At 38.1% G+C, this 27337-nt stretch overlaps 1 protein-coding gene across 1 annotated transcript in view; it reads left to right on the top strand.

Moving 5' to 3' along the window:
- pigk (phosphatidylinositol glycan anchor biosynthesis, class K) overlaps positions 1–22318 on the top strand; it is a 49293-nt gene extending 26975 nt beyond the window's left edge. Inside the window, exons 10-11 of the mRNA XM_055202802.2 lie at positions 3066–3141; positions 20972–22318. Of these exons, the coding sequence (XP_055058777.2) occupies positions 3066–3141; positions 20972–21088 (193 nt within the window). The 3' untranslated portion in view covers positions 21089–22318. The remainder of the gene's footprint in view (positions 1–3065; positions 3142–20971) is intronic.
- Positions 22319–27337: the final 5019 nt, after the last annotated feature.

The following is a 27337-nucleotide window of genomic DNA, read 5'->3' as shown; positions in this document are numbered from 1 at the left end:
GAAGAGAGCTGTGCTGTGCACTCTTAGAACGAATGTGTTAAAAACACATTAGTGTTGATTCTGGGACAACACACTAAATGCATTGTCCCAGAATCCACCCATCTCTGTTATTGTTGAAACAACACATTTTGTGTTACTTTTAACACAACTTGTGTTATATTTTAACACAAAATCAACACAAAATGACACATAATGTGTTAAAATTGCACATATTGTGTTAAAAGCTTAACGCACCAAGATGTGTAAATCCTTTCTAAGAGTGTGTAGGAACCAGTATATCATATCTAGGGCTGGGCAATATTGACCTAAATTCATATCTTTGGAATTTTGGGATGTGTGGCGATATACGATAAATAACCCGAAATATTCTAGAAAGTGCAATAAATGTTTTAATGTAAGTCAAAGCCTGTCATTATCACCTTTATTGAAACAGTGTATGATAAAAATAAGATTCAAAGACAGATTGATAATAGAACTTGACAACTTAAAAAAGTTGTTAGCCATGCTTCAGTGTTTAAAATGTTGGGTAAGAGCGCCACCTACTGGATAATAGAGGAAATATGGATTGCTGTAAAAACTCGTCATCGGCAGGAAAGCGTTTTCTCTTAATTGACGAGATAACTCGTCATTGGCGGGGAAAAGGTTAAAAGCTGGTTGGAAAGCTTACATCTGACGTCGGTGTACATTTCTTGCAGAGCTTCTCTTGCAAAGGAGGGTCAAATCAGCTCATACTGAATAAGGCGGTGTATATATGAAGAGTTTGGTTCCAAAACGCGATAAACACCTTTTTTTTATTAGTTACCACCAAAATCAGTATTGTATCAGGTCAGTATTTAAAAGTAAATTCTTAATTTTACGCAAAATACAATATTCTCCTTTTCTTCAACATGCAATAAATCCGCTCAACAAATCACAGCGCACCATTCCACGCATTGTAAACAACAATGAAGGCACTTTGAATACACTGAATCCTAGTTTTCCTCATCTTGTACTTCGTGATCAACAAACAAAAACGAAATAATACTTTGATGGCATTGATAAACCTGTGGTGGTTTTCTGTGACGGGAAAGAAATGTAAGCCATCAACATCTAATAATTGAAAAAAATGAAAAAAGCTTCTGTCATGCTAACACATTGACCCCAAGGGATCTTATAAAAAACTTTCCATTATTTTACGCGAAGCCAACAAAAATCGAGCAGGACCAATACATTTTACAGTTGATCGCTGTGAAAAATGTTAAAGGACGACATCTCAAGTATAACCGCAGCAATGACTGTATGACAAAGTAAGGATTTTAATGCCATTAATGTTTATTTTTTAATCAGTATATACCACTAGTCAACTAATTGAATATAACATGGCAAAGATGAATACACATTTATATATTGATTCAATAGATTTATAGCATTTTGGGGAAAAAACGTCATGGATTTATTGCATTTTGTGGAATTTTTTTTTTAATAATAAATCTTTGAAAATCCAATTATGGATTTGAATTTTTAATGTTATTATAACCCGAAGATGCTATGTGAAAGTTTTTAACAGAAAGTAGTGTTTTTCATTTTTTCACTTTCTTGGTATAGAACACATTTTTTACCGAAATTCGTTTCGGAACCAAGCTCTTCATATATAGTCTCATCCCATATCCAGCTGTGGAAAAAATGCTGATATATGACCAAAACTCGATATAACTCTTTGTAAGCAACCACCTAGCATCCACCCAAAAACCCATAGAAATATACTAAGAGAGCTCTGAACACACTGGCAACCACGTGAGCTTAGACAGGCAAACATCACTCACATTACCTTAATAAAAATTATCAATAAATTAATCGTCAATATACAGAGTAGGCTATGTAAGAAAACGATTTGTTGCATTGTTGTGTCTGAACATTTTACACTGTTACTTTGCAAGTGTTTAGGTCTAGGTAGGAGTCTGCTTTCTGTTTTTTTATTCTGTAATTCAAGTTTAGCCATTTGAGCCAAATGTGATTCAGTGTGGCTATACCATGCACATGGCTAGATTGACAGGCCATTTTGTCAGCTAATAGAAAAAGCCTCATCTCCGGGTGGGCCATGAATTCTCAGCCCAGGCTTCTCATTGAAATACAGAAGTGATTTGTTGGCTGAAATGCCGTGGCCACCTATAGATTACCAATTGCCTCCAGTCTCCGATATATAGCTGCAGCACACTCTTTTTGTTAACCTCCAGTCCTCATTATTCATGCAAACACACTTTCCAGTTTGTTTGCTGTTTGTTCAGTGAATAGCACAGACACCTCTGAAATTACCTGTCAATCACCACCCACACGTCAACCCAAGAATATCTGAAAAGCTGCTTTTTTCCTCCCCAAATCATTTTATTTTTCGTTCTAAGCGTATAATAGTGTTGCTCCAGCCAAATCCGAATGCATATTTTCTTGAGAAAATATACTGATACGTATTATACGAGGAGAAATTGCGGGTAATGGAAAAATGTAATCGAGTCTAATGGGATTTCACTGAGGTTATGTCAGGGCCCAAAGTATCCTTTTCCTTAGCTTCTTTTCCATTCATTATTAAGACTCTGTGTTTGTTTTGGCGCCCTTTCACTCCGGATCACACACGTTGTTGTGTGGAATCGAGAGCTGCCTCCTGAATTTAATTTCAGCAGCCACTCATGTATGAAGCCGCAGACAGACGGCCTGAAGCTGACTCTAAAGGGTTTCGTCTGGTTCTGTCTCTCAGAGCTTTGCTGGCCTACAAAGAGCTTCAAAACATCATCCTACCACTCAAATGAGCAGACTGTGGGCAATTGCGGAGGGCAAGGTTGTCCATTGGCAAGGTCTTTGCATCCTCGGCTCATGCATAGTAATGTGGCTAGAGTTTTGTAGAGAGAGAGAGTACATTTTTCCACATTTTTGTTTAGACAAAACAAATTACTTGTTTTGCCAAAACGAGTATTTATTTTCATCAACACATGTCGTTTGTTTAGTCTAAATGCTGTTTTATTGGTTGAACTACAAACTGCATTTGAAGAAGCATTTCTTTTGTCTGTGACAGTCGCTCTTTCGTTTCGTTTCAGGTCTGGAAACGCCGCTCTTCAGGTTGAATCGTTGACGTACGTGGACCAGCTTCCAGTGGCTCAAATTATTCATCAGGTAAGTTTAGTTAATTCTTCTTGTGTAGCATGTAAATGAGGACATAGTTCTTTTGAATATTCATGATTGTGAGATGGAAAACTACTGGAGAGTGCTCGGCTAATCTATTCTAAACTGAAGTATGTTTTGGTATAAAAGCAGATGTGGTAATTGGTTTAAAAAGCAGCAAGAAACAGCAACTGTGGCATGACACAGTTAGTTAGATGTACTGACATTTTACTTAGCATTAATAAGATTTGCTGTAAGTAAGGACTAAGGTCTTTAAAGATCACATAACAAATGCTGTTTCTGCTAATCTGACGTTAATCTTGAGTACCTACTGTACAGAGTAGCATTGCATTCTTTATTTCTCCGAAGAGTCTTTAGTTTTATTCGATTTATAAAGACAGATCAGCTGTACCGCTACTTTCCTAAAAAAGCCAAGCTCCTGGAGGTTTACCCCGGGCAGGGAGAATCACAAGCAAACGAAACACATAAAACATATCCTGCTTTCTCTGCATAAGTCAGAAAAGACGCAAAACATTGTGTTCAGTACCTCAGATTATATAAATAGGCAGAGAGAAGGCGGTCTCCTGTGGCTGTTCGAACACATTCAACTACATGTGCATTTCCACTACAAAAGCAATCCGATTATCTGGGGGCTGTTTACACTTGGTATTAAGATGTGTTTTCATTGATCGGATCACAAGTGGACGAGAGACAGATCACATTTACACCTGGTATTTAAAGGCGCTCTAAGCGAATCTGTGTGACGTCACTTTTTGTTGATGTTTGAACTGTTTTCAAACAAACGGAGCGTAGCTAACTCCTCCCACTCCCTTCCGTGCTTTCATGAACGTGCCCAACCCCCACCCTCAAATCCTTTTCGTCGTTTATTGTCTGGAACACTTTGTTATGGTTTCTGTTTGTAGGTTTGGCCACTTTGTTCTTATTGCAGTTTGTGGAGCCTGGGCTGTCTGAGATCGCGCTTTTTTTACAGTTTGATCAGCGGACAGGCAGCAAGCAGATAATGAGGTGTTTTGTGGTCTAAAACGCTTAAATTCGCTTAGAGCACCTTTAAATCTGTCTCTTTTGTCCACTTTCGACCGCTTCTGTCCTGAATACTGTGAGGGGGTGGTCTGTGGAGACGGTGGGCGAATCTCTCCGCTGTCATTTAAACGCGAGCGGGAGTAATGACGAGTTTATATGGACGCGAACTAATGTTATGTCGGAGTCCACTGCTTGTGTATTAAGTAAAGATGCTGCACAGTGTTTTGTACATGTATATGTTAGAGCTTTCTCTGAATTTTCAGTGCAATTGATGAAATAGGATCGCGCAACTTTCACACGCTTGCAAATTAAATTGCGGAGATCAGCAGCTTTAGTTTTATCAATGAAAGGTTAAAAATAGCGCTGTTCACTGTGTGTTCGCGCCAGAAGTCAGAAAAGACATAAAACATTGTGTTCAGTACCTCAGATTAGGGTTGTGCCGATAGACGATAGTATCGTGTATCGACGATCTTCAGACATATCGCCAATGGCAGGCTTTCATGGCGATAGTCATGACGATTGTTGGCGAAGGGTTATTATTATCATCATAGTTTTACATTAACATCCACATTGCCTGCTTTTCCTCGCATGAGGGTTTGTGAGCTTCACTTTACGAGGAGAGCTTGTAAATAGAGAATTTCTTCTTGCACATACCTGCAGTTGATGTGCGCGTCTTGGATTCCTTCTAGCACTAAATCCAGCGCGCCGCGTCATGAGCAGCTGCGCTTCTCTCTGTCTCACGTGCACGCGCTCTCGCGTCTGTCCGAAGTCTAAACATAAACTAAATTAGTAATCCTTATGTATTATGTTCAGTGTAATGCGTTTCATGCGAGCTGAGGCAAACTTTACTTTTTGTTTAAAATATGACCCGCTGCATATTGGCGCCTCTCTCACTCTCGCGGACTTGCAGGGAGCTGTGCTCGGTCCGAAGTCAGATCACCATGCATTAATCCTGTTTATGATATGCATTTCAAGGAGTTGTAGCAACACGTCCCTCGTGTTTAAAATATGATTGTGTTTAAAATATAATCGCGTTCCGCTGGACCAATGTGTTTCAAAAGGCACCTCTGAGAGCACCACTGCTTGACACGTGTAGCCTTCTGCAACAGCACTAAACAAATGGATTAAATGGTTTGTATGTATGTGCGCGCATGTGTGTGCACAGGTGCATGTTTTTACAGTTATTAATTAATCATGGTTAGGGTTTTAATGACGCGTTCGCATTAATGGCATCAGTTTTAAGAAGGTTGCTGTCATGACGGTGTTGCTCTTGTTTCTTTTGTCCAGCAATCAAGTGACTTGTTATAATGAGTAAAAAATTAACAAATGAAAAATGAATAAACTACTGCCCCGCCCCCCGATACTATCGTGTATCGCCGATCTCACAGGCTGACGATAGGACGATCTCAAAATGGGGCATATCGCCCAACACTACCTCAGATTAGATGAATGGGCGGAGAGAAGGCGGTCGCGTGTGGCTGTTCGAACACATTCAACCACATGTGCGTTTACACTACAGAAGCAATCCAATCGAAAGGGGTTTCGACTACCCCTGAATGTGGTTGAAAGTCGTCGAAAGTGGACGAGCTCAACACTTTTTGAACACCGTTTACACCTGGCATTAATGTTGTCCACTTGTGATCCGATCGACGAAAACGCATGTTAATGCCAAGTGTAAACAGCCTCTATGATTCATTACATGTTTGTGTTGTTTTTATTATATGCACTTACGCGGCAATTGCAAAAAAACACAGACATTTGATTCAGTTTTTACTTACCGCCCGCAACTTATGACCCGGTTGGGACCGCCCCATTTCAACAAAATCCAGCGCACACACGCACAACTCTGCTTCTGGCCGGGATAAACAAACTACATCCATTGATATCTCGTCAATCTGAGTAAGATTTAGGGCAAACAGCTGTAAGTCCGTGTATGTTTTAAAGATCGCTCTGCATCTGATCTCTATCAAAAGTCCTTCACAAAAATGGAATTATCTCAGCTTTTTGCTGAAATTTGCTGTTTTTGATGAAACCTACACATATTTGAGAGGTGATAAAACAGAACACATGAAGGTAGGATGAAACGGATTTTTTTGTTTGAAAGCAGAGGGTCTGTTCTTTTATTTTATATATTATATGTTTATATATTTAAAAAGAAGCATTTTCTGGAAGGCATTAAACTTTTGTGAAAATCATGAAAAATGCTGGCGGTGAAAGAGTTAAACAAGCTTAAATTTTGCTCATAAACAACAACAACACACTTGTTTTTGGTGACGTAGATTTTGTGTCAGCTCTTGTGTGGTTGTGCGTGCGCTATTCCGAGTGAAGTGCCCATACAAGGAGTTCCACTATACTGCCAGCAAAAAAGGGCATTCGGCACAGGAATACTTCGTCATACGTCCAAATGGATCTTTGAACTTTTGCCCATGTTTAGCATGAGGAATCTAACTCTTTAACTGTGTTAACAAGTCAGAATGCATGAAATAACAGTAGACCACCCATATGTTGTATAGTACCTTTTTTGCCTTAAGTAGAGTAAATAGCTACTAGGTTTTATATTTTGAATATAATTTAAATAAACATTTGTGTCCTTGATTTTTTGTATAATGTGGTAGCTTTTTTTAAAAGCCATCAGACTCAAGGCTGTGTTATTATAAGTTGGGATATGGCTTAATGTTGTTCATAAAATTGCACCATTTACATTTTTTATATACTGTAGCACAGCCTTTTGTACACTATTGCATAAATAGTGGCTATGTTTTTTTTGTGTTAACTGTACACATTTGTGATGAGAAAAGAGTTTTTATTCTGCATCTAGTCGGTGACTAGTCTAGCGTGTGCCTGTTGGCAATTGTCTTCTAGCATGCAGATGATCTTGCAGTTGACTCACATAGTCTTTACCGTGACTATGTCATTACTCAACAACACAGCTACCTTTAAAAATAAGTTGTGTTGTTGTAGGTGCAGAGTGAAAATCTCGAGTCTGGTAGTGTGCTTTAATACTTGAAATAAATGGAAAAGATCCAAATTCACACCTTTTTTAGTTGCTGAATTGAGTAAATGAGAACCCAGCTCTTTTTGCATTCACACCTACTTCTTTTTTATGGACACATTGCTGGTGCCAGACACATTGCTGGCCCTGTTCCATGTATTTCCACCAGGAGAATGGTGGTTTACATCAGGGATGGAAAATGAGCTCTGCTGCAGCTCCTTAAACCATTAACGTTAATGGATGGGGATCAGAATAATTTCCTCAGCACATTAAGTTTTCTCATAAAGTTGGCCAGACTGATGTGACAAATCTAGCTCCTTTTGTGACCAACAAAGTAGTCTGCACTGAAAGCAGCTGATGCGTAATATTAAAGTTCTTGTTGTTGTGCTGTACAGCCACTTTTCCCAGTCCATCTGTAATCATTGTGAGTAGGGATGCATAACGATTAATCGCGATTATACTACGGGTCCGTTGAATGCTTGAATCTGATTGGCTGATGAACATTCTGAGGTGTGCAATTATTTTCTGAGAAACGCACTGCGAACATAGTTCCAGGCAGCTTTCTTGACCGCATTACAGTTCCATATCACTTTGCATAGTTAACTCTAACGAACTCTAACAAACTAACAAAAACAACAAGACAGATGATTTTCCGAGGCAATAATAGTGCTGTTTAGAGACGCACAGAGGAAGCCTCGTTCACTTGCCCTCTCTCTCTAGCTCTCTCTCTCTGTGTCTCTGTAACTCTCGCTCTCTTTTAATAACTCCATTAATAACTGCATTAGAATGCTATCAATGGCTCAAGCCTCTATTGCCATCTTTAAAATAACGTTTTGGAACAAGCAAAAGAGCCGTTGGATGAGACGCGAAGAAATAGTCCTACTCACAATAGCGATTTAAGTACAAAAACCGGACGAATCCCTTTAAATATATCATGTGATGTCTTGAGGTGTGGTAATCGTAGTATAAGCAGAATAATTAATTAACAGGCCATTAATTTATTGAAAAGTAATGCACACCCGAGGTGGTGCTGTGTCTACGATGCGAAGCGGGTGTGCATTAATTTTCTTATAATTCAATGGCCCGTCGTCAATTTTTCCTTACCTAATCTATAGCAGAATAAAAGTTTTTGTTTACATCATATACAGTGAGTAAAATAAGTATTTGAACACCCTTCTATTTTGCAAGTTTTCCCACTTAGAAATTATGGAGGGGTCTGAAATTGTCATCGTATGTGCATGTCCACTGTGAGAAACATAATCTAAAAAAAATCCAGAAATCACAATGTATGATTTTTTAACTATTTATATTTGTATGACCTGTTTGAGGTCGTTAGCTGCATAAAGACACCTGTCCACCCCATACAATCCGTAAGAATCCAACTGCTAACATGGCCAAGACCAAAGAGCTGTCCAAAGACACTAGAGACAAAATTGCACACCTCCATAAAGCTGGAAAGGGCTACGGGGAAATTACCAAGCAGCATGGTGAAAAAAGGTCCACTGTTGGAGCAATCATTAGAAAATGGAAGGAGCTAAACATGACTGTCAATCTCCCTCAGACTGGGGCTCCATGCAAGATCTCACCTCGTGGGGTCTCAATTATCCTAAGAAAGGTGAGAAATCAGTCCAGAACTACATGAGAGGAGCTGGTCAATGACCTGAAAAGAGCTGGGACCACCATTTCCAAGGTTAATGTTGGTAATACACTAAGACGCCATGGTTTGAAATCATGCATAGCACGGAAGGTTCCCCTGCTTAAACCAGCACATGCCCAGGCCCGTCTTAAGTTTGCCAATGACCATTTGGATTAGAGGTTGACCGATTTTATAATTTGGCCGAGTTTTGGCAAACCGCGATAAAATGAACGAACGTGGTCACCACTGTAAGAAAAAAAATTACGAGGACGTTGAAAATCTTGATGAAAAATTGTGGTCGCAGTGACAAAGCACATGAAGCACATTTTGGGTTCACCCTCTTAAACACATGCTTTCTGAAAACATATTTCAGTATTCTTTTTGTGTGCTACTGCAGGACATTTTCAAAGATAGAGGAAAGCGATTGCCATATTGAATTGTGGATGACAGGTCACCTTCTTCATTTTGATGCAGTGCTTGTCGCTGTACAAGTCCCAATAGGTTAAAGAAATTGTCCGGAAGACTACGGCATATTGCAGAGGATACATGGTGTCACGAGTCACTATTGCTTGTATTATCAGGATATCAGATTGCCACAATTGAGCTTTGCGAGTGATATTTCTACACGTGTGAATGTTCTGTTCCGGATCAAAAACAGTGGAGTTATGCAGGGATATGAATGAAACAGTGGGAGATTGAGGGCTATAGGATGAGCTGATCCTCCAGCAACCGTTCAGAAATCTGGTGATTGGACGTTCCTTCCCACAGAGTGCTGGACTCTATTACCGGTCTCATGCAGACTCCATCAGAACCTTTGATCTCTTTCTCTCTCTCTCTCTCTCTCTCTCTTTCAATCTTACTGCATCTCTCTTTCATTTCTTTGCTCTTTATCTTTCTGCATCAGTTCCAGTTAGTGCCATTCCGGGTATTTTGGGGAGGTACATGGCCAGGTTGGGCCTTTTCTTCTTTATTTACTCATTTGCATTGCTTTTGGAATTCCAAGAACTCTAAATAAATTCTTGTTAAAATTATATGATTTTTAGTTGGGAATAATTTATTTTTATTTCTTCAGAAGATTTAAAGTATATGCTGTTTTTTATCAGTGAAATAACACTTGAAGTTAAGATATGATTTTGGCATTTTCTTCCAGGCACAATAGCTTTGGTGTGATGTGCCACCATTTTCAAACTCCAACTGAATACGAGTCTCCTGGAAGGCACTGTACATTTATAAGTTCCCAAATATAGTGCCAAACAAGCCTGTTTAGGGACAGATCTGCTTTGATGCATTGTTTTTGTGTGTGATGTACAAAATAACAAGGAGACTTTACAAGAATCCATTCATACACATTAAGTGACTTGCAGTGACAAAGCACCCACAGATCTTTCATATTCACAAAAGTTTTGAGGTTACAGACGACTACTGCTGATTATGTGACACAGTTGAGCAAAGTTTTACTTTTTGGAAATGAGCAGAACACAATGCAGAGACAGACAAATGGAATTCAGATTATGGAGGTCACATAATCAGCCTTATTATGCAGTTATGAACACAATCAACAGTAGATTTGGCGACCTCCATCCGTTTAATCACAGTCAGTTTGAATGCACATTTAATGGGGGGAATATCTGCCTTGACTGTACTTTTGAATTGTGTTCGCAATGTACATAATTTTAGTTTATAGTTAAAATTTATTGGGTTGTCCTTTTTTGGACAGTGTAGCACTTTTCATACACAAAGGTCATAGAAAGTGATCATAAATCACTTCACAAAAATACAGACTAGTATATTCTAAATGAACCACAGCATTACACATCAAATATTTTCAGTCCATTAATATGGACGTTTCAGCAGTATATAAACCAACCGTTTTTGTGGAGCACATGTAATTTCTGGTAAACTCAGCTAAGAATCAATAACAACAAAGTCCTTTTAAGTTTATTTATAGAACAAGCAAAGTAAACAACAAGTAAATTACATAGGAATTGTTATTTTCGACAAGGTATTTGTTCAAGAGTTCAGTTTAGCAACTAGTCAGGCCATTAAACAAACAGAGGCCAGATGTAAAGTTTCAACCAGATGCGTAAGCGCGTCACCGTACGTGCATCCGTTGAAAGTGTCTAAAGGTGTTTAATCTAAACAGGATTGTTTTATAGATCACATTCTCCTGTGGTTTGTTCTATGGTTCTTGCTTTAATTCAAAGACACATGTGATCTCCATATCTAAAGCTAATTCATCAAATCTGTGATTTTTCTTATCTTGCTTTATGAGAGAGAGAGAGAGAGAGAGAGAGAGAGAGAGAGAGAGAGAGAGAGAGAGAGAGAGAGAGAGAGAGAGATTAGGGCTATTCAAAGCTGATTCACGCACAAATTCAAGGTTTTTAATCGGAGTAGGCTATAAAATAGTGCCTAACACGACCCAGTAACACCTCGTGTTTAACCAGCTGTTCCTTTAACTGCTGCTAAAATCCTTATTTATAAACACAACATCATCTGACAAAATCACCAATGCATTTAGATTGAAGCCTTACTGCTGTTGCTCTTTTCATCATTGTGTTGTTGTGTTATGAGAGTTTATTTATTTTATATGTGAGTGATAGTTTTATTGTATATCACGTATTGCGCAGACAATTCAGAAATATGAGAGGATACACTGTTGCTGTTACACAGAGTTACTGGGCGTTCACACCAGACGCGGTAGAGGCAGCAAGTGCGGGTGATTTACATGTTAAGTCAGGGGTGTCCAGACTTTTTTGTGTGGTGATCTTCTTTAAAATGATAAAGCCGACAAGATCTACCTGCTAAAAAACACAGTTACACTTTAAATGCTTGTTAGGACTATACTGCATATATCTCTACATTGAATTTAGTGTTGTCACCATTACTCTATTCTTTTTGAGTGTGCGCGTACACGCCATGTGTGTGGATCAGCTCCTGCATGAAGGAAAGAATGTGCATCCTGGGGAATTTCGGAAGTTAGACTGAGCTGCAGCGGCCTGGCAGAAGATTTATAAAAACACATTTGAAAAGAAAGGCACAGCAACTCAAAAATACTTGCGTGTTTCACAATTACTCTAACTGTGAGTTCACACCAGATGCAAGTTTAAAGATTTGCGCGAGTAGATTACATACAAATTCAATGCAAAGACGCGATCAGACGCGTCCTCGCGTGGGGTGATGCAAATGACTTGATATGGGCGATGGGTTTGCCGCGAAAACACGTGTCTTCGCCCAAGTTGAAAATATTGAAAAATTCGCAAGACATTAAGTTAAATCCGTTGAGTAATCTAGAGCGAGTAATGCAATGCCCCGCGTTTGGTGTGTATGTAGCATAAGACCACAATGGCAATTTCACGCGTGGAGAAGCAGTTAACTTATTTGCGATCTACTGGCATTGCCTTTGCGATCGACTGGTTGCAATTAAGCATTCTGCGGCGCGGTACGTGCGTATGGCGCGGATGGCTGAACTGAGAGTTGCTGCGGGAAACGCGCAAGTTGAAAAATCTGAATCTTGGCGGATTTCCCCCCGTGTTAACCAATCAGGACCTTGCCGTAGTAGTGACGTGATTACAGGAAGCGAGCGGAGTCTCAGTGAAGTCGCAGAATCCCCTCCCATGACGCGAATTTACGCTTGAATGTCTCGAATGACTTGAATTTCACGCGCAGCTTTCATGCGCGAATGAAGTGTGTAAACTCAAAATGTTCAAGCGTCAAACTACACGCGATTTGCGCATTTTTGCCACCTCTACCGCGGCTGGTGTAAACGCACCATAACAACTACCTAACACGTGCGCGGGCATACCATATCGTAGGGACGCCACAGGTAAATCAATGTATGGGAAACACTGATTTACTAGTAATCTCAACGTGTGATGAGTTGCTGTAACTTATAAAATAAAGTTGAATTAGCTTAACTGATTTTAAATTTATTTGATACATTACTTGTATAAGCTCATTACTTGTAAATCCAAGTTGATCAAATTTAAAAATTTAAGTGCAAAAAAAATGTTTGGACATTTCTTATCAATTGAAATGCTCACACCGTGTATTTGTTCAGAAGTAGCTGAGAGTTCACCAAAAAGAAGCCCATTACAATAGAGATGAGCCCAGAGAATCAGTAGTGTGAGGGTCGAGTGTGAGATGTAGAGAAGGTTTTGTGCCTCTATAAGAGGTCACGTAACCGTCTCAAGTGGTGTACTTCTATCAAAGAAAGGTCTGCAGGTTTGAGCAAACCCAATTGTCATACCTAGATTGTTATGTCTTGTGTGAATAGATCTCTGTGTTTTGTCATATGCAGATTGCATATATCTTGCTTGCTATATTGATTTACATGTAAACCCTTAAACCAAAATTATGTAAGAAACCATGTTTGATAATTATTAGTATTTAATTGTACATAGCAACACTTACACTTGCAGGTGACCCTCATGTGTTTAAAAAAAGTGATTTTATTTCATGGGCCTATTCTTGGGTGTTTTATACTTCTATGACCCTTCCTTTACTTCCCATCGAGACTTTTTTGTTTGTTTCCCCTGCAGTTACATTCAGTCAGATATTTATCAGACTTTGTGTAGACTGAAAATGTGCGTCGCTGTGCTCTTTTCCATTCGGAGCCCCTTTAAATGTTCGATTTAAAAATGTAGCTTTGGGCCAGTTAAAGTTTTACTGTGTTTGAAAGCCTTTAGAACAACCAGAAAACTTTTAAGGTCATCCTTCACAAAACAACATGTATTTTTAAAGTTTTCAAGTCTTCGGATGTCTCTTCTTCCTTTCTTAACCTGTAATGATCAAAGTGCGGTTAAATTATAGTATTTTAGTAGAGTACTGATTTTAAAGAGCATTTCAGAAAAGTACAGAATGATTCGAAGTACCAAAGTGATAACTTTCCTTGTTCCAAAACTATTCGCAATTTAGTTGAAAGAGCAGTCGGTGTATGGTGTCATATTGGCGATAACTCAAGAGAGCGAGTACTGTAACCTCCATCTTCTGAGGACACTTGATGTCGTCAAAGTGTCTATATCCAGATGAGGTTTTCCCCTTTTCCACACTGTTTGTTCCTGCTTCTAAATCCAGCTTAAATGTCAGCGACTAATCACAGTGTACCCAGCTGAAGGTGCTTTTCTCCAAACTCAATTACTTGGCTTGCTGTGATGATTTTGCTCTGAGAAGGCTTGTCTTCAGCTTTGAATAGTTATTTGGTCACTTGACATATTGATGCCTCAGCCTCATGGCTTTAGGGAATCAACACTGAAGGAGGAGGAGGCACGCTTGTATTCCCTTTGTCCTTTTCTGGCTGGGTTGGGAACCAGTCAAACTGCAAATCATTTCCTCTCTGAGAAGGATGAGGTTTGACAGAATTTATGTTGGGGAAGAATAAAGTTAGTTAACAGACTTTGTGAGCTTTTGGGCTCTTTTTTGGTTGTAACACAATTACAAAGTATTTACGTTAGTAACAAAGTTATTGTAAATTACCATTTATTGATTTATTATATTGATTAATTTAACTTAAAGGGACATTCCATTTTTTTTGAGAATGTGCTCATTTTCCTGCTCCCCTAGAGGTAGACATTTGATTTTTGCCGTTTTGGAGTCCATTCAGCTGATCTCTGGGTCTGGCTGTACCACCATTTGGCATGGCTTGGCATAATCCATTGGATCTGATTGGACCATTGGCATCGTGCTAAAAAATAACCAAAGAGTTTCAATATTTGTCCTATTTAGAACTTTAATCTTCTGTAGTTACATTGTATACCAAGAGTGACGGAAAATTTAAAGTTGCGATTTTCTAGGCAGATATGGCTAGGAACTATACTCTCATTCTGGCATAATAATCAAGGACTTTGGATATTACGCAGCACCCGAAAGTAGTCCCCTTGGTAACTTTCAATAGCAGGGGACTATTTTGGGGCACTGCGTAATATCATTGCCTCTCCTGCAGCCATGGTATGGCAGCAAAGTCCTTGATTATATGCCAGAATGAGACTAGCAATACCTGCCTAGAAAACAGCAACTTTTAATTTTCCGTCACTCTTGGTACACAATGTAACTACAGAAGAGTCAAGTTTTAAATGGAAAAAATATAGAAACTCTTTGGTTATTTTTAAACCTGCAATGCTAATGGTCTAATCAGATTCAATGGATTATGCTAAGCTATGCTAAAAGTGGTACGTCCAGACCCAGAGATCGCCTGAATGGATTCCAAAACAGTAATAATCAAATGTTTAACTGTAGGAGAGCAGGTAAATGAGCATATTTTCAAAAAAAGTGAGTGTCCCTTTAAAGTAATATAAAACATACGTTGCTATCTTGACTTATTGATGTTTAACGTGACTTTATTTATGTGGTACAATTCAAGGAAGTTGCGTTTATGTAGTTGCGTATTATTCAACACAGCATACAATACGAGCTTGTATTTCCAGAGAGAACTTAAATTTTACTCAGAATATATGTACCATCATATAGTTAGGTCAATTGTCCTTCTAATTAGCAGGTTTGATTATTTCAGCAACATCCATTACTAATAGGTGCATAAAACCAAGCATACAGTCCTGCCAAGAGCTTAGACAAACATTTTTAGATGAACAAGCCGTATCTTTTCTGTTTCAGCGTGATTATTCCCCGGTGCACAAAGAAAGGTCCATAAAGAAATGATTTACTGAGTCTGGTGTGGAAAACTGGCTTGCACAAAGCCCAGACCCTAAGCCCATTGAACACCCTTAAAATGATTTAGAATGGCGACTGTGAGCCAGAGCACATCACCCAACCATCAGTGCCTGACCCCATTGATGCTCTTGTGTCTGAATGGGAACAAATCCCTGCAGACATCTTCCAAAATCCTATTTGCTGTGTTATGGCTTCTTTCAAATCTTTAGAAGGCTAAAGATGAATGAATGAATGTCAGCTTATGATTTAGCTCTGAAGTCTATATTTACTCAAGTATTACATATGTAGTGTTAATAATTTCCATGGAAACCAGTATGGTATGTTTGTTAACAAGTCAAGGTTGATCTGTTAACACTTTTGATCTTTCTTCTCAACATTCGCGGAAGATTTCTTTCTCTTTCCTCAACCAAAGAAGGACTTACTTTGTAACGTACATGAATATTGTAATGTAAATTGTAGAAAACAGATTAAACAGCTGTAGTGTAAGCCTGGTCCCATGAGCTTTGCATTATGTGATAGAATTATCAAATGTTGTCCTTATTGTATTTAAATGTTACACCATGTATTAAAGGGCACATATTATACAAAATCCTCTTTTACAAGGCGTTTGGACATAAAACACGACAGTTAAAAAAATCCACCCACACCTTATTTTAATCCCCACAAAGCAGTCTCATTAGACATGCTGCTTTGATTCTCTTGTTAATGTGATGTCACACTAACAAAGCCCCGCCCACAGCCACTACTGTCTGGTTAATTTTACCCAAAAGTTTTTCTAAATGAGTTTGTTAGCACATTGTTGCACAAAAGCAGCTAAAGATACTATTGTCCCAGACTGTATTCACACGAATCAGATCTATTTTTAACCAAAAGCAGTAGCTCATTTGCATTTAAAGGTACACACATGAAATCCCACCCAAATAGGGGCATTTTGGACATTCTATAACAAATTATCTTTGCTGAAACTTCACAGACATATTCTAGGCAAACCTGAGACTTATACATTTTGTAAAATGGGCATAATATTTCCAAAGAGAAGTACCCACAAGCAAGTGTTTTTTGAGATGATGCTGTGTTGTATTTTCTTTGCCCACAAGATCAATTACTTTTTAAGTATTTTCAAATATTTTTAATATTTTCTTCTCTTTGTCGTGATCCTAGTTAACTCCATCTCAGTTCCTCAGATGCTCGCTGGGGTAGAACTAGCAGTCTGTCAGAGCCGATCTGTCAGTCCCTGTTCATCCGTGTGAGACGGCCCCTTTTGTACAGTCTGCACCCTTAGTCTCTTATCTGCAGAGGTTAACTACCTCAGCACTCGGGACATCTTCGCTTTCCTCCACCCTCAGCTGTGATGCATTATGCAGATGGAGGATGCTCTTAGCCTTTATTGCTGTTCTCACTCTCATCTTTCACTACGTGAATACAGATTCACTTATACGTAGACATTTAAAATCATGTACAGCACCATATATTCATCTTTCCCCAGAATTTTATGTGTCACATTGAACTCTTTTTTGGGATTTCTGGGGGTGGTGGCATCCACATATTATTTGCACTCTGGTTGCCAGCATATATGTCACTGTAAGTTGAGTCTCAGGATGTACTGTAGCTCTGTTTGAGGTGATAGTCTTCAGTTAAACACACAGTCATGTTCATCTGCAGTTACGCAAGAAACTTTAAGGATGCAGCCGTTCGCTCCCCCCTTAATATAATTGGAAAAGTTATGGCCATTTTCTTTTTAGAGGTTAAATCTTTTTTCTCAGTAGAACATTCAGTCTGTATTAGCATATAAATGCGCGTCTGGTGATGCATGTTTAATGGTGGGTGATTTAAATGTGTAATATTCATACACAAAGTGATGATGTGGCTGTACACTATAAATGGGCAAACAGTGAGGCAGATGAGGTCTGATAGAAAATATTTTTTTCCTTGCTTTCTTCCTTCTTCCATTTTTTAGGTCAGTCATTAATGTTTTAAGTCATGAGGTTTATGAGGTGGTTTCCTGGACAGGGTTTAGATTAATCAGGGACTAGGCCTTAGTTATATTAGGACATTTAAGGAGCTTTTACAAACATACCTTACAAAAACAATACTGGCGTGCATCTTGAGATGACACAATGGTACGGATATACGTTAAGATATGTCAGTGCAAGTTGTTTTTCACATTACATTAATCTTCCTTCAGTTTATCTCTGTCTACTGTAGGTGATGTCAGCAGAAAGTAATGTTAACCAATAGCAGTAAATTTGAGGAGTTCAGATGCAGAACCCACTAAGTACATCTGACATGTTTTCTTGCATTTTTTTTAACAGGCTCTTATGTTTAGGTTCAGTCATTTCACTTTAATGGCAATGCAAAAGGTTATTAGTTAGTAACTTAAATGCCTTATTTTCACAAATTAGACATTTTTTTTATATTTGACTCTCTTTCACTTCAAAACCCTTTAAATGCGCTCTATGCATTTTCAGCGTTTTTGTTCAACAGCGACCCCTAGAGTCGCTGGAGAATACTTGCAACTGTGGTAATTTCCCACTCCCAATCTAGTACATCTCCGAAGATAATGATCAGGTAATGTTTCACAATTTCATACAAATATTAGGCTACTGCATAGTCTACTAAACTACAGATGATTGTAATAGGATAATGAGAAGTTTATGCCAAGTGCAGAGTGCATATAATAATAAAGTACCGCGTTTGCTAGCTTATAACGTTTTTACATGATTGCAGCTAAATCACAAGTAAACAGTCTATAGTCCATGTCTACTGTATAATTTCATTTGTGTTCTTTTATTGTAATGTAAACATTACAAAATGCCATGACAATTGTTATAATTGTGTACATTGCATTATTTCATAACATGTTCCTCACGTCTCAAATTCCCGCGTGCAGTTGTTGTTATAGGCTTGATTGACTTCATGCAGCGCTACAAGAACCCACAGCCGGATGACGTCAAAGTGCCATCTCGGATCATTCTTGCGGTTCTTTGACGTCATCCGGCGGTTGGTACTTGCAGCGCCGCACAAAGTCGTACAAACCTAACGTGTGTGACGACGTTGCCGTAAAGCAAGTCGTGATTCTCGCAAGATTTGTCAGGGACGGTTCTCTCAAGCTTGCATTGCTGGTTTTGCTAGCGGCGTCCTCCCTGAGCTTCAACAGGAGGATGATTCGCCCTACTATGACCTTGTTTACCACCGAAATAACTTTGAAGCTGTTATATTAAGGTAAAATAACTGCATAGTGTGAAGCTTCCACTTCTAAAAAAAATCCACTTCTTTAAACAATACATAGTAAATAGTAGCACAGTCACTAAAAATGCAACTAGAAACTGCAAATGATGAAAGTCAGAATGTAAAAATTAAGAAACTGAACCACACATTAGGGGGCGCTGTGACCCAAGTGACTACCACAATTGATTGTATTCAGGTTTAAGTACTCACAAGGGAAGTTTAAATGTGATCCACAGTTGCCTTCGTTTATCCAATTTGTCTTCTGTACACTTTTTTTGAATTTGCTGAACTTTTTTTTGACAAAAAAGCTTTATGTCTGAATGGGTTAGGGTTAGATTCACGTTTAAAATTTCCTTTTGTGTGTAAGTGTTGTTAACGATATGCAAAAGCTACATACCCCAAAGTAAACAATGACTCGAGTTATTGTGTCCAACGTAAATCTCTTTTCTTGGACCACAACAAACACACGGATTGTAGGCAATAGTGTACTTCCTGGGATTAGTGATGTAGAAAAGACTGACATTATCATAATGCCTCCCGCTTTGTCTCACAGCCTGTAAGTTAACTCCTGTTAGCTTTGCATTGTGAGCGAATCTTTCAAACATGGTAAGGAGCGTCATGTTTCCGGCTGATGTCAGAGGTATTCAGGCCAATCACAACGTACAGATAAGCTGACCAATCAGGGACACAAAGATTTTCAAATCTGGGCATTCCAGGAAGAGAGTGAAACACATTGTATAGACCCTTTTACAGCTCACATGATCAAATAGCCTGCGCGCATTTCGGCAACAGAAGTGGTGTTGTTCCCCATTGGTTCTAACTTGTAAGCAACTCAGAAAGTTTATTAAAATTGTTTCCCAGCATCAAAATTTCTGGTTGTTGCGTTTGGTTGCACTAATATAATATACTAATTATATTTGGCCATCTGCCAACATCTTCTATCCACTCCACTATAGTACATGGATCTGGTAGCTGTCTTGAAAAAGTTGATAAAGTCAACTTTTTAAAATAACTTTCTCTGTCTGTGTTGCTTCACTGTTGATTCTTGCCATACTTCCGTTGCCAAAATGCGTTCGCATACGCTGCCACGTCATCATTGTGTACAAACAGTAAAAGGGTCTATTATACTAAATACACAAAATACCATTGTTTTTAGCAGTGAAACAGGTGCTCTTTAAAGGTGCAGCGTTTAAATTTTAGTAGCATCTAGTGGTGAGGTTGCGAATTGCTTACCACTCGCATTTGAAATGCATAGGAAAGCTACGGTAGCTGCCACTGGACAAACATGTCATGGTCGGAGACAAGGTTTGTCCGTTAAGGGCTTCTGTAGAAACATGTCGGCACAAAATAGCGACTTTCATGTAAGGGGACCCTCGGTATGTAGATAAAAATGTCTCATTCTAAGGTAATAAAAAGATAATGGTTCATTATGAAAGGTTTTTATACATCCCTGATAATATTGTTTTGTATATTACTTAGCATTTCTGTCAAGAGATCCTTATAAAAATTACACACTGCACCTTTAAGCAGATTTGAAGCATAGGTATTTGATGAACATCTAATACATCCCGAAAACATCTGGTCAATATCATTATCTCATTTTTGACGTTTGATGACATTTAGCGGCTTTTGCATATGTGGTGTTGTAGGTAACGCAGCCTTTCCAGAATCATGTTACGGTTATAGCAATAATAATAATTTGAAAAAGTATTATAGTTGCAATATTGGATGCTTTTGAGGTTAAACTTGACTTTTAGTTTTCACTTTCTGGTTAAAAAGCGTCCTCAGAAGTGGCTGTCAGTAGTGTTCCAGAGGCAAGTAGTCCTTTACAATCAACTGAAAACTTGCAAAGCATTCGGGTCAGGCTCCATTCTGCTACTGAATTCACCATTTAACAAATTCCTGACATATAAAGTCAAGTACGTTTTCCTTTTGTTAAACACAAAAATTCTTTTTGTTCACACCGGGAACAGTTCGTGAATGCTAAATGATTTCTATGAAAGCGGTGTCTCATGCCTTTGCATCTAAAGGAGCTACTGTAATAACACTTTTAATGCAGGTTGTAGATTTTAATATCGTTTTTGCAGCCCCATCCTGCAATAACAGCCTCAACCCCGCAATGCAGTGTAAAATGTTCACAAAATGAACAATAATATTTTCAGTATTGAAACTTACAGTACTTCAAAGTACATCAAACTCTCTTTCAAAGGTCAAAGTAAATTAGATTTTTCATGATATGATCCTTTTAATGGAATGAGTTCTCCTTTTTATGTCTTCATCAGAAACCCAAGCAGAAAGACTGGCACCCTCCAGACGGCTTTATTTTGGGCCTTTGGACTCTTATCTTACTGGTGTTCTTTAAAACCTATGGCATCAAACACCTCAAACACATCTTCTGAGACGGCGGCTCTCACAACACCACAGGAGTCAAGGAACCTACAGCCATACAGTATCTAAGGCTTCACTATTTTCTTTTTGTTTGTGGTTGATTTGGTCAGGAATAAGTTTTATTCATCTTTTTGATGCAGGTTTGTTGTTTTGGAGTTTTGCTTTGTATCGTCTTTTGAAAGTGACATGCACTGACTTTTTACTTTGAAATGTTCTTTGTTGTTCTCAGAAGTCTGTAGTCAAATGCATTTGAATTTCACACAGGTACTTTCTTTTGAACTGAACACACACTGTCAGCTCGTGGGGAAAAGAAGGGTTTTTTGTTTGTTTTTTGTTCTTTAATTTTTTCCAGTTATAGTTTTATCTGCTTTTAGCCCAAGGCAGAGTTAAATTATTCTATAACACTTATAATGTCACACAGGCAGTGGTAACTTGTAATAAAGGCTTGAGGTTTTTGTTATTTTTTCACAGTGTGATAAAACAGAGATCTTATTTGGGCTTGTGTAAATATACAGAAGCTGTATATGCAATTCATGACTACTGCTTTATTTAAAATGATGCTTTATATTTTGCACTCTCATTATTTAAAAGGCTGCACTGTATATGTAAGTCTGGAGTGTAGGAAATGAAATTTATATATATTTCAAACATAAGAAATCACGTTTTGCAGGAAGAAAAAATAAAGCCTATATTTAGGACATATAATATTTGCATAAGTCATGCAGGCAATGTCACTAAATCTTATTGCTTACAAAATAGGCTCCGGTTTCTGTATGCATAATATGATTTCATGTTTTTTTGGGGTGAAATGTGACTTGGACATTTTTATGAGACTAGCCCAACATCACGTATGAGAGACACATGGACATCAATCACTTCCATGTACATCAACCAAACAGCTCCATTTGCCCGTGGCTGTGTCCTGCATCTGTCCATTAGCATCTCCACTCCACTTTTAAAAGGGGTCGACCAAATGCAACCTCGCCAGGCAGTAAGTGTGAATGAGATTGAATTTCCACATTCTTTTATCTTTGTCTGTCTAATGCATCATTAAGTGTTGGTGGGTCAGATATCCAGCATTGTTTAGGAGATCCCGCATCAGAGTAGCCTCTCAAACAGTATATGCTTTTTGTGTGAATGCATTATGACAAACCTTCAATTTCCGTTGTCTACAATTTTCCTGTATTTTTTACTGTGAGACTGGCAAAAGTGACATTTTAAATAAAGCCTCTACTCTAAAAGCTTTTCTTTTTGTTTCTCCCCTTGCTGTGTTAAAAGGTTTAAAGCACTGTATTTATTACTGGTAATGCTATTTTTAACTTTTAAAAATCACTTATATACAGTATGTATTTAGCATATTGCAAATATTCATTGGTTTATGAAATATACAGCCATGTTAAAATGTAAATTGCAAATCTCTCCGCTCATATAGTTATTAATTATGGTGAATTAATTTTCTTAGATCATGCAGACAAGGTATTTCTTAGTGCCCATTAAAGAGGCTTTCATTATTTTTTGGAATTTAGTGTGATGAAACTAGTTTAACAGTACGTATTATTAACATCTAGCAGTTGAATTTGGTCTCAATACATAATATTGGAGACAAAAACTCAAACTCAACGCTCACATGGGTTGCCAGACACCTAGGGAGTAAAACTGAAAATGGAAAGCATCGAGCCTTACGCTGTTAGTTTATCTGCACATTTTTACTTTTGCAATGTTTTTGTTGTTTGCATTACAAACCCGCTTGTGGATTTGTGTAACTCAATCTGTAGCTCATTTTACAGGTTGCGTTCTCCTGAAGTCGCATTTATAGGCTAATGCCGTTTAACTGCAATAACTGCCATCCAAGCTGTCAAAATACACTGTTGGGTAAATTGGCAGTGGGTGGGATAACACAGACCAAAACAGACATAAATTTAATTTAAATTCTGACATGGAACACACATTTCGAAACCAAAAGTAGAATAAGTGGCTATAGCACTGTTTTGAGAGTAACAGAAATGTGAACTTGGCATGTTTTCTAAATATTTATATTATAGACGGTTTTAGCAATAACAACATAAGCGGCTTTCGTGGTCAACGCGTAACTTCTGGTAAACTCTGCTAAGAATAAATAACAACAGAGTCCTTTTAAAGTAGTTTATTTATATAACAAGCAAAATAAACAACACATTATCTAGGATACCAAAACATTTGTTATTTTCGACGAGGTATTGGTTAAAGAGTTAAAGGGTACCAATAAGTAGGATTTACCCCCATCTAGTGGTGAAATTGTATTTTGCATTCAAACGAATAGTGCTCTCTAGCGCCTCGCTTTTCCAAATGCGTGTTGCAACTACGGTAGCCATTATGTAATCACTGATCTCCTCCTTGTCCGTTTCAGCTGGTTCACGTGTTAAATGAAAACGTGTTGTGGAAAAGCGTTGGTAGGCTAGTGCTTTTTGTCCCTCTCTGCTATGATAGTTTATCATCATTATGGCGGAACGACATGGAAGCCTCCTTGGATTTACCCGTTCAATGCAAGTAAAGAGAAGAAATTCTAAGCTTGCAAAGAAAAGTCAGATCACTGGCAGAGGTCATTTGACACCAACGAGGACATATTTATGAATAAAGACATTGATTTTAATTATTAAAACACTTAAAACCCTACTTGCTGTCAATTTAAACAAACAGAAACTGGAAGTAAAGTTCGGACCAGACGCGTAATTGCGTCACCGCACGTGAGTCCCATGAAATAAAAAAATATATTTTTATATTTTTTTATATTTTTAAGACAGTCAGAAACCTACATACTGCTCCTTTAATGTTTGATCTTTAAGCCAATGGAGTCTTGATTTAACTCGCTTGTTCTGCATAAGGGGCGGAGTGAGGGGGTGGGTTTTGGGGTTCAAGCCCCGAATGTTTTGTCAAAAGCCCCGAATGTTTTCAGAGCTGTAAAATGAATTCATCCAGTACGCTAGGTGGCGGCATTCAGCTCGCTCCAGTCACCCACTCCAGTGAAAACGAATGAGAGATTGAAGTTGAAGGCGAATTAATATCCTGAAACTCCCCACAGTAAACGCAATTTTCAAAGTGTTTATTATTACAGTGCCTTCGTTATTACTGTAAAAGTGTATATTTATAAACTGTAAAATAGTGCCAACTGCCAACTGATATATTATCTGCATGGCTAACGGCTACTGTAAGCGCTCTGATCTGCCTGCTTTGCTGCACACTGTCCTTGGTAACGTTATATTTAAAGTACATTTAATTACAGTGCCTTAAAACTTAAAAAAAAAATGCTCATTGCACATATCCCTTTTTTTAATAGATGAATATAACATTTATTTTTTGAAAGACGCCAGAAGAAGGTGAGAAAGTATATACTCAGGCAGCTTATGTTTTGTTATTCGCAATGATTTCACCTCAGAAATACATTGATAGACGGTTATAAAATGTGAATCATCAATCTCTTACATTAAAATATGCTTATGTGTGATAATTCTCAGTGCAAATAGGGAGAGAGGAGGGTGGAGAGAGAGAGACAGAGCACTTCCATAAGCAGGTGAGAAATTGTTCTGCTAGTAAAGTCTAAATTGTTATTCTTTCTTATGTAGCTTCATAGTTACTGGATTGGCCTAAAGCAAACATGTTTTGCCTATTTTTATATGAGACGTAAAGTGTCATTGCCAAAATTTATTATGTTACAGTTTTAAAATGATAATACAGAGAACACTAAGATTAAAAAATAGTTTATTAAGCTGCCGTAAATATGGAGAAAAAATATAGATTTGGCCCCCAATGTCTGGCTCCGCCTCTGCTGCATATTCTATAAAGATGTATTTTATCGTTTTTGATTTTACATAAAATACTGGGTATTATGGGGATATTATTAAACTCATTTAACATACTTTTAGGTCAGGTTATCTTTTTTATTCCCTATAGAAGGTTTAATTTGAGCTCAGCTAGTATTCTCAGAGTCAAGAGACTAAGTTGAAAAATAGCTGGGCCACCATGGATCAATAGACTAGAAAGAGAAAGACTCTTAGGGGCAGTTTCCCGGACAGGGATTAGACTAGTCCTAGACTTAAACACTTTTAAGAGCTCTCTAAACTGAAAACAACTTGCACTGACATATCTTAAAATACATCAGGGCCCTTTGTTTTACCTCAAAATGCACACAGGTAATGTTTTTAGTAAGGCATGTTTGTTAAAACTAGTTATATTTCCTAATTATACTAAAGCCTAGTCCTGGATTAAGCTAATCCTGGTCCGGGAAACCGCCCCATAATGTAGTAATCTAGATCTCGCAGCAGTGGCCTATATTGCCTTATTTCTCTATCTTCAACTCTGGCCACACCACCAATACTTTCTTTTAATATCATATCACAGTGACACACTTACAGTCATTGTTTTCTCTGTCTAGAGAGAGAAACCAGTTTCCATTGAATTGTCTACAGTTTGTTTGTGAGGCACAGATGAAAGATGAGAAATGGCTTGTGTTCACTGTTGCCAAAAGGAGGAAAGACCCAGAACTACACTGCAAAAAATGACTTTATTACTTAGTATTTTTGTCTTGTTTTGAGTAGAAATATCTAAAAATTCTTAAATCAAGATGTATTTTCTTAATGAGCAAAATGACCTAAGAAAATAATACTTTTTTTTATACAAAAAATATACAATTTAAGTGAATTCGTGCTTAAAACAAGCAATATTATCTGCCAGATTGATTATAGCGGAGGATTTTCTGTTTCCGGGTGGATCATCAACACTATTGGTCCTCCTAGTTGTCAGTCATTCTGGTGATATGTTTACATAAGGCTGTCGTACGTGCTCGTCCCTATTTAGTTTTCGCTTTCTGCGCATGTGCACTTTCAAGTGTATGTGTGTGTGGTGGCTCGAACTGATTTTGCCAAGTGGTTGATGTCCTCAGGGCAACATATTGTGTTGACCCAAGGACAACATTTTTCTAAATAAAACCTAAACCCACCCCAACCCTAACCATAACAAAACCCTAAAATCAGAGGGACATGATAACTGAAATACAATGGTCTAGAAACAGCTAATCCTGATTGTAAGCTTAAACTTAAAACAAACTGTAAACTTATTTCTGAAATCTAATTGGTTGATTGAAATGTTGTCCCAGGGTCAACATAATGTTGCCCTGAAGACATCAACCACTTGGCAAAATCAGAAGAGCCGTGTGAGCTATGGTTTTGTCGTTCTTACCGTGTTTTTTCTTAAAAATGTCTGAGAGTCGCAAGAAAAAAATTGTCTACGAATTGTATGACAAGAAGAGAAAGGCATCTGAAGCAAGAAACAAGACCAGAGTTTTTTTGGGAGAATGTTTCACGGGCTGGTGTGCGCTAAAAGCACAAGTTGGGCTTCTCCCTGATACATCAGTCGCTACATTTCTACTCGACAGGTAAAGTTTGGCATGCTATTTGGAGAAATCCTTTTAAAATCACTGCTACAAATAGTAAAGTTGGTGTAAGCTCATGCATACGTTTAATAGACTTAATCGCCTACGTCACTGCGACGTCACCGTCGCAGTCTAGTTGGAGGCAAAAAATAAATAGGAACCCATAGAAGGCGCGCTAAAAGTTTAAGGTTTTGACTTTAGATTGCCATCATATTGTGTTTTTTGGCTGCCAGAATAGAAGGAACATCACTTTTGGTTCAAAACTAAAGTTTTACCGGATCCCGGCAGACATTCCTTTAAAGAAATCAAGACGACAATTGTGGATGAATGCAATACGGAGTATACAGTAGACTGGACGGAGACAATCAGAAATAATGCTCGTGTTTGCAGTGCACACTTCATATCAGGTAAAATAATCTATGCATATGTACTGGTGTGTTGGTTTTATCTAGTACAAAATAAATCAGCAAGTTTCTGTTTTATATAGGTGAAAAGTCAACAACCCTCAGCGCTATTGTTTAGCTTAAATATTAAACAAACATACAGCGATAGATATGTGTGCCATCCTTTGAATGGTCTCTTAAAATAATCCACATTGCTAATCATAGTTAGCGCAGCGATAGGTAGACAATAAACCTTGACCAAATTCCCCAAACCACCCGAATGTAATTCATATGCTGTCTATGAAATATCCAAAACCAAGTTAATTAAAAAAAATAGCTGTCACGGTCCCGCAGAGCCAGTGACTGTACATATTAGGACAGTTCCTAACTGCATCCATGTTTAATAAATCCCCCCTAAAACATGCTAGCTTACGCTTGTCAAAAGTTTGCCTCCACGGCTCTTTTGGCCTCCA

Source organism: Misgurnus anguillicaudatus, chromosome 2, assembly GCF_027580225.2.
Source record: "Misgurnus anguillicaudatus chromosome 2, ASM2758022v2, whole genome shotgun sequence".
Classification (NCBI taxonomy): Eukaryota; Metazoa; Chordata; class Actinopteri; order Cypriniformes; family Cobitidae; genus Misgurnus; species Misgurnus anguillicaudatus.
The sequence above is the reverse complement of the archived record's forward strand: the minus strand, read 5'-3'. Positions and strand labels throughout refer to the sequence as shown.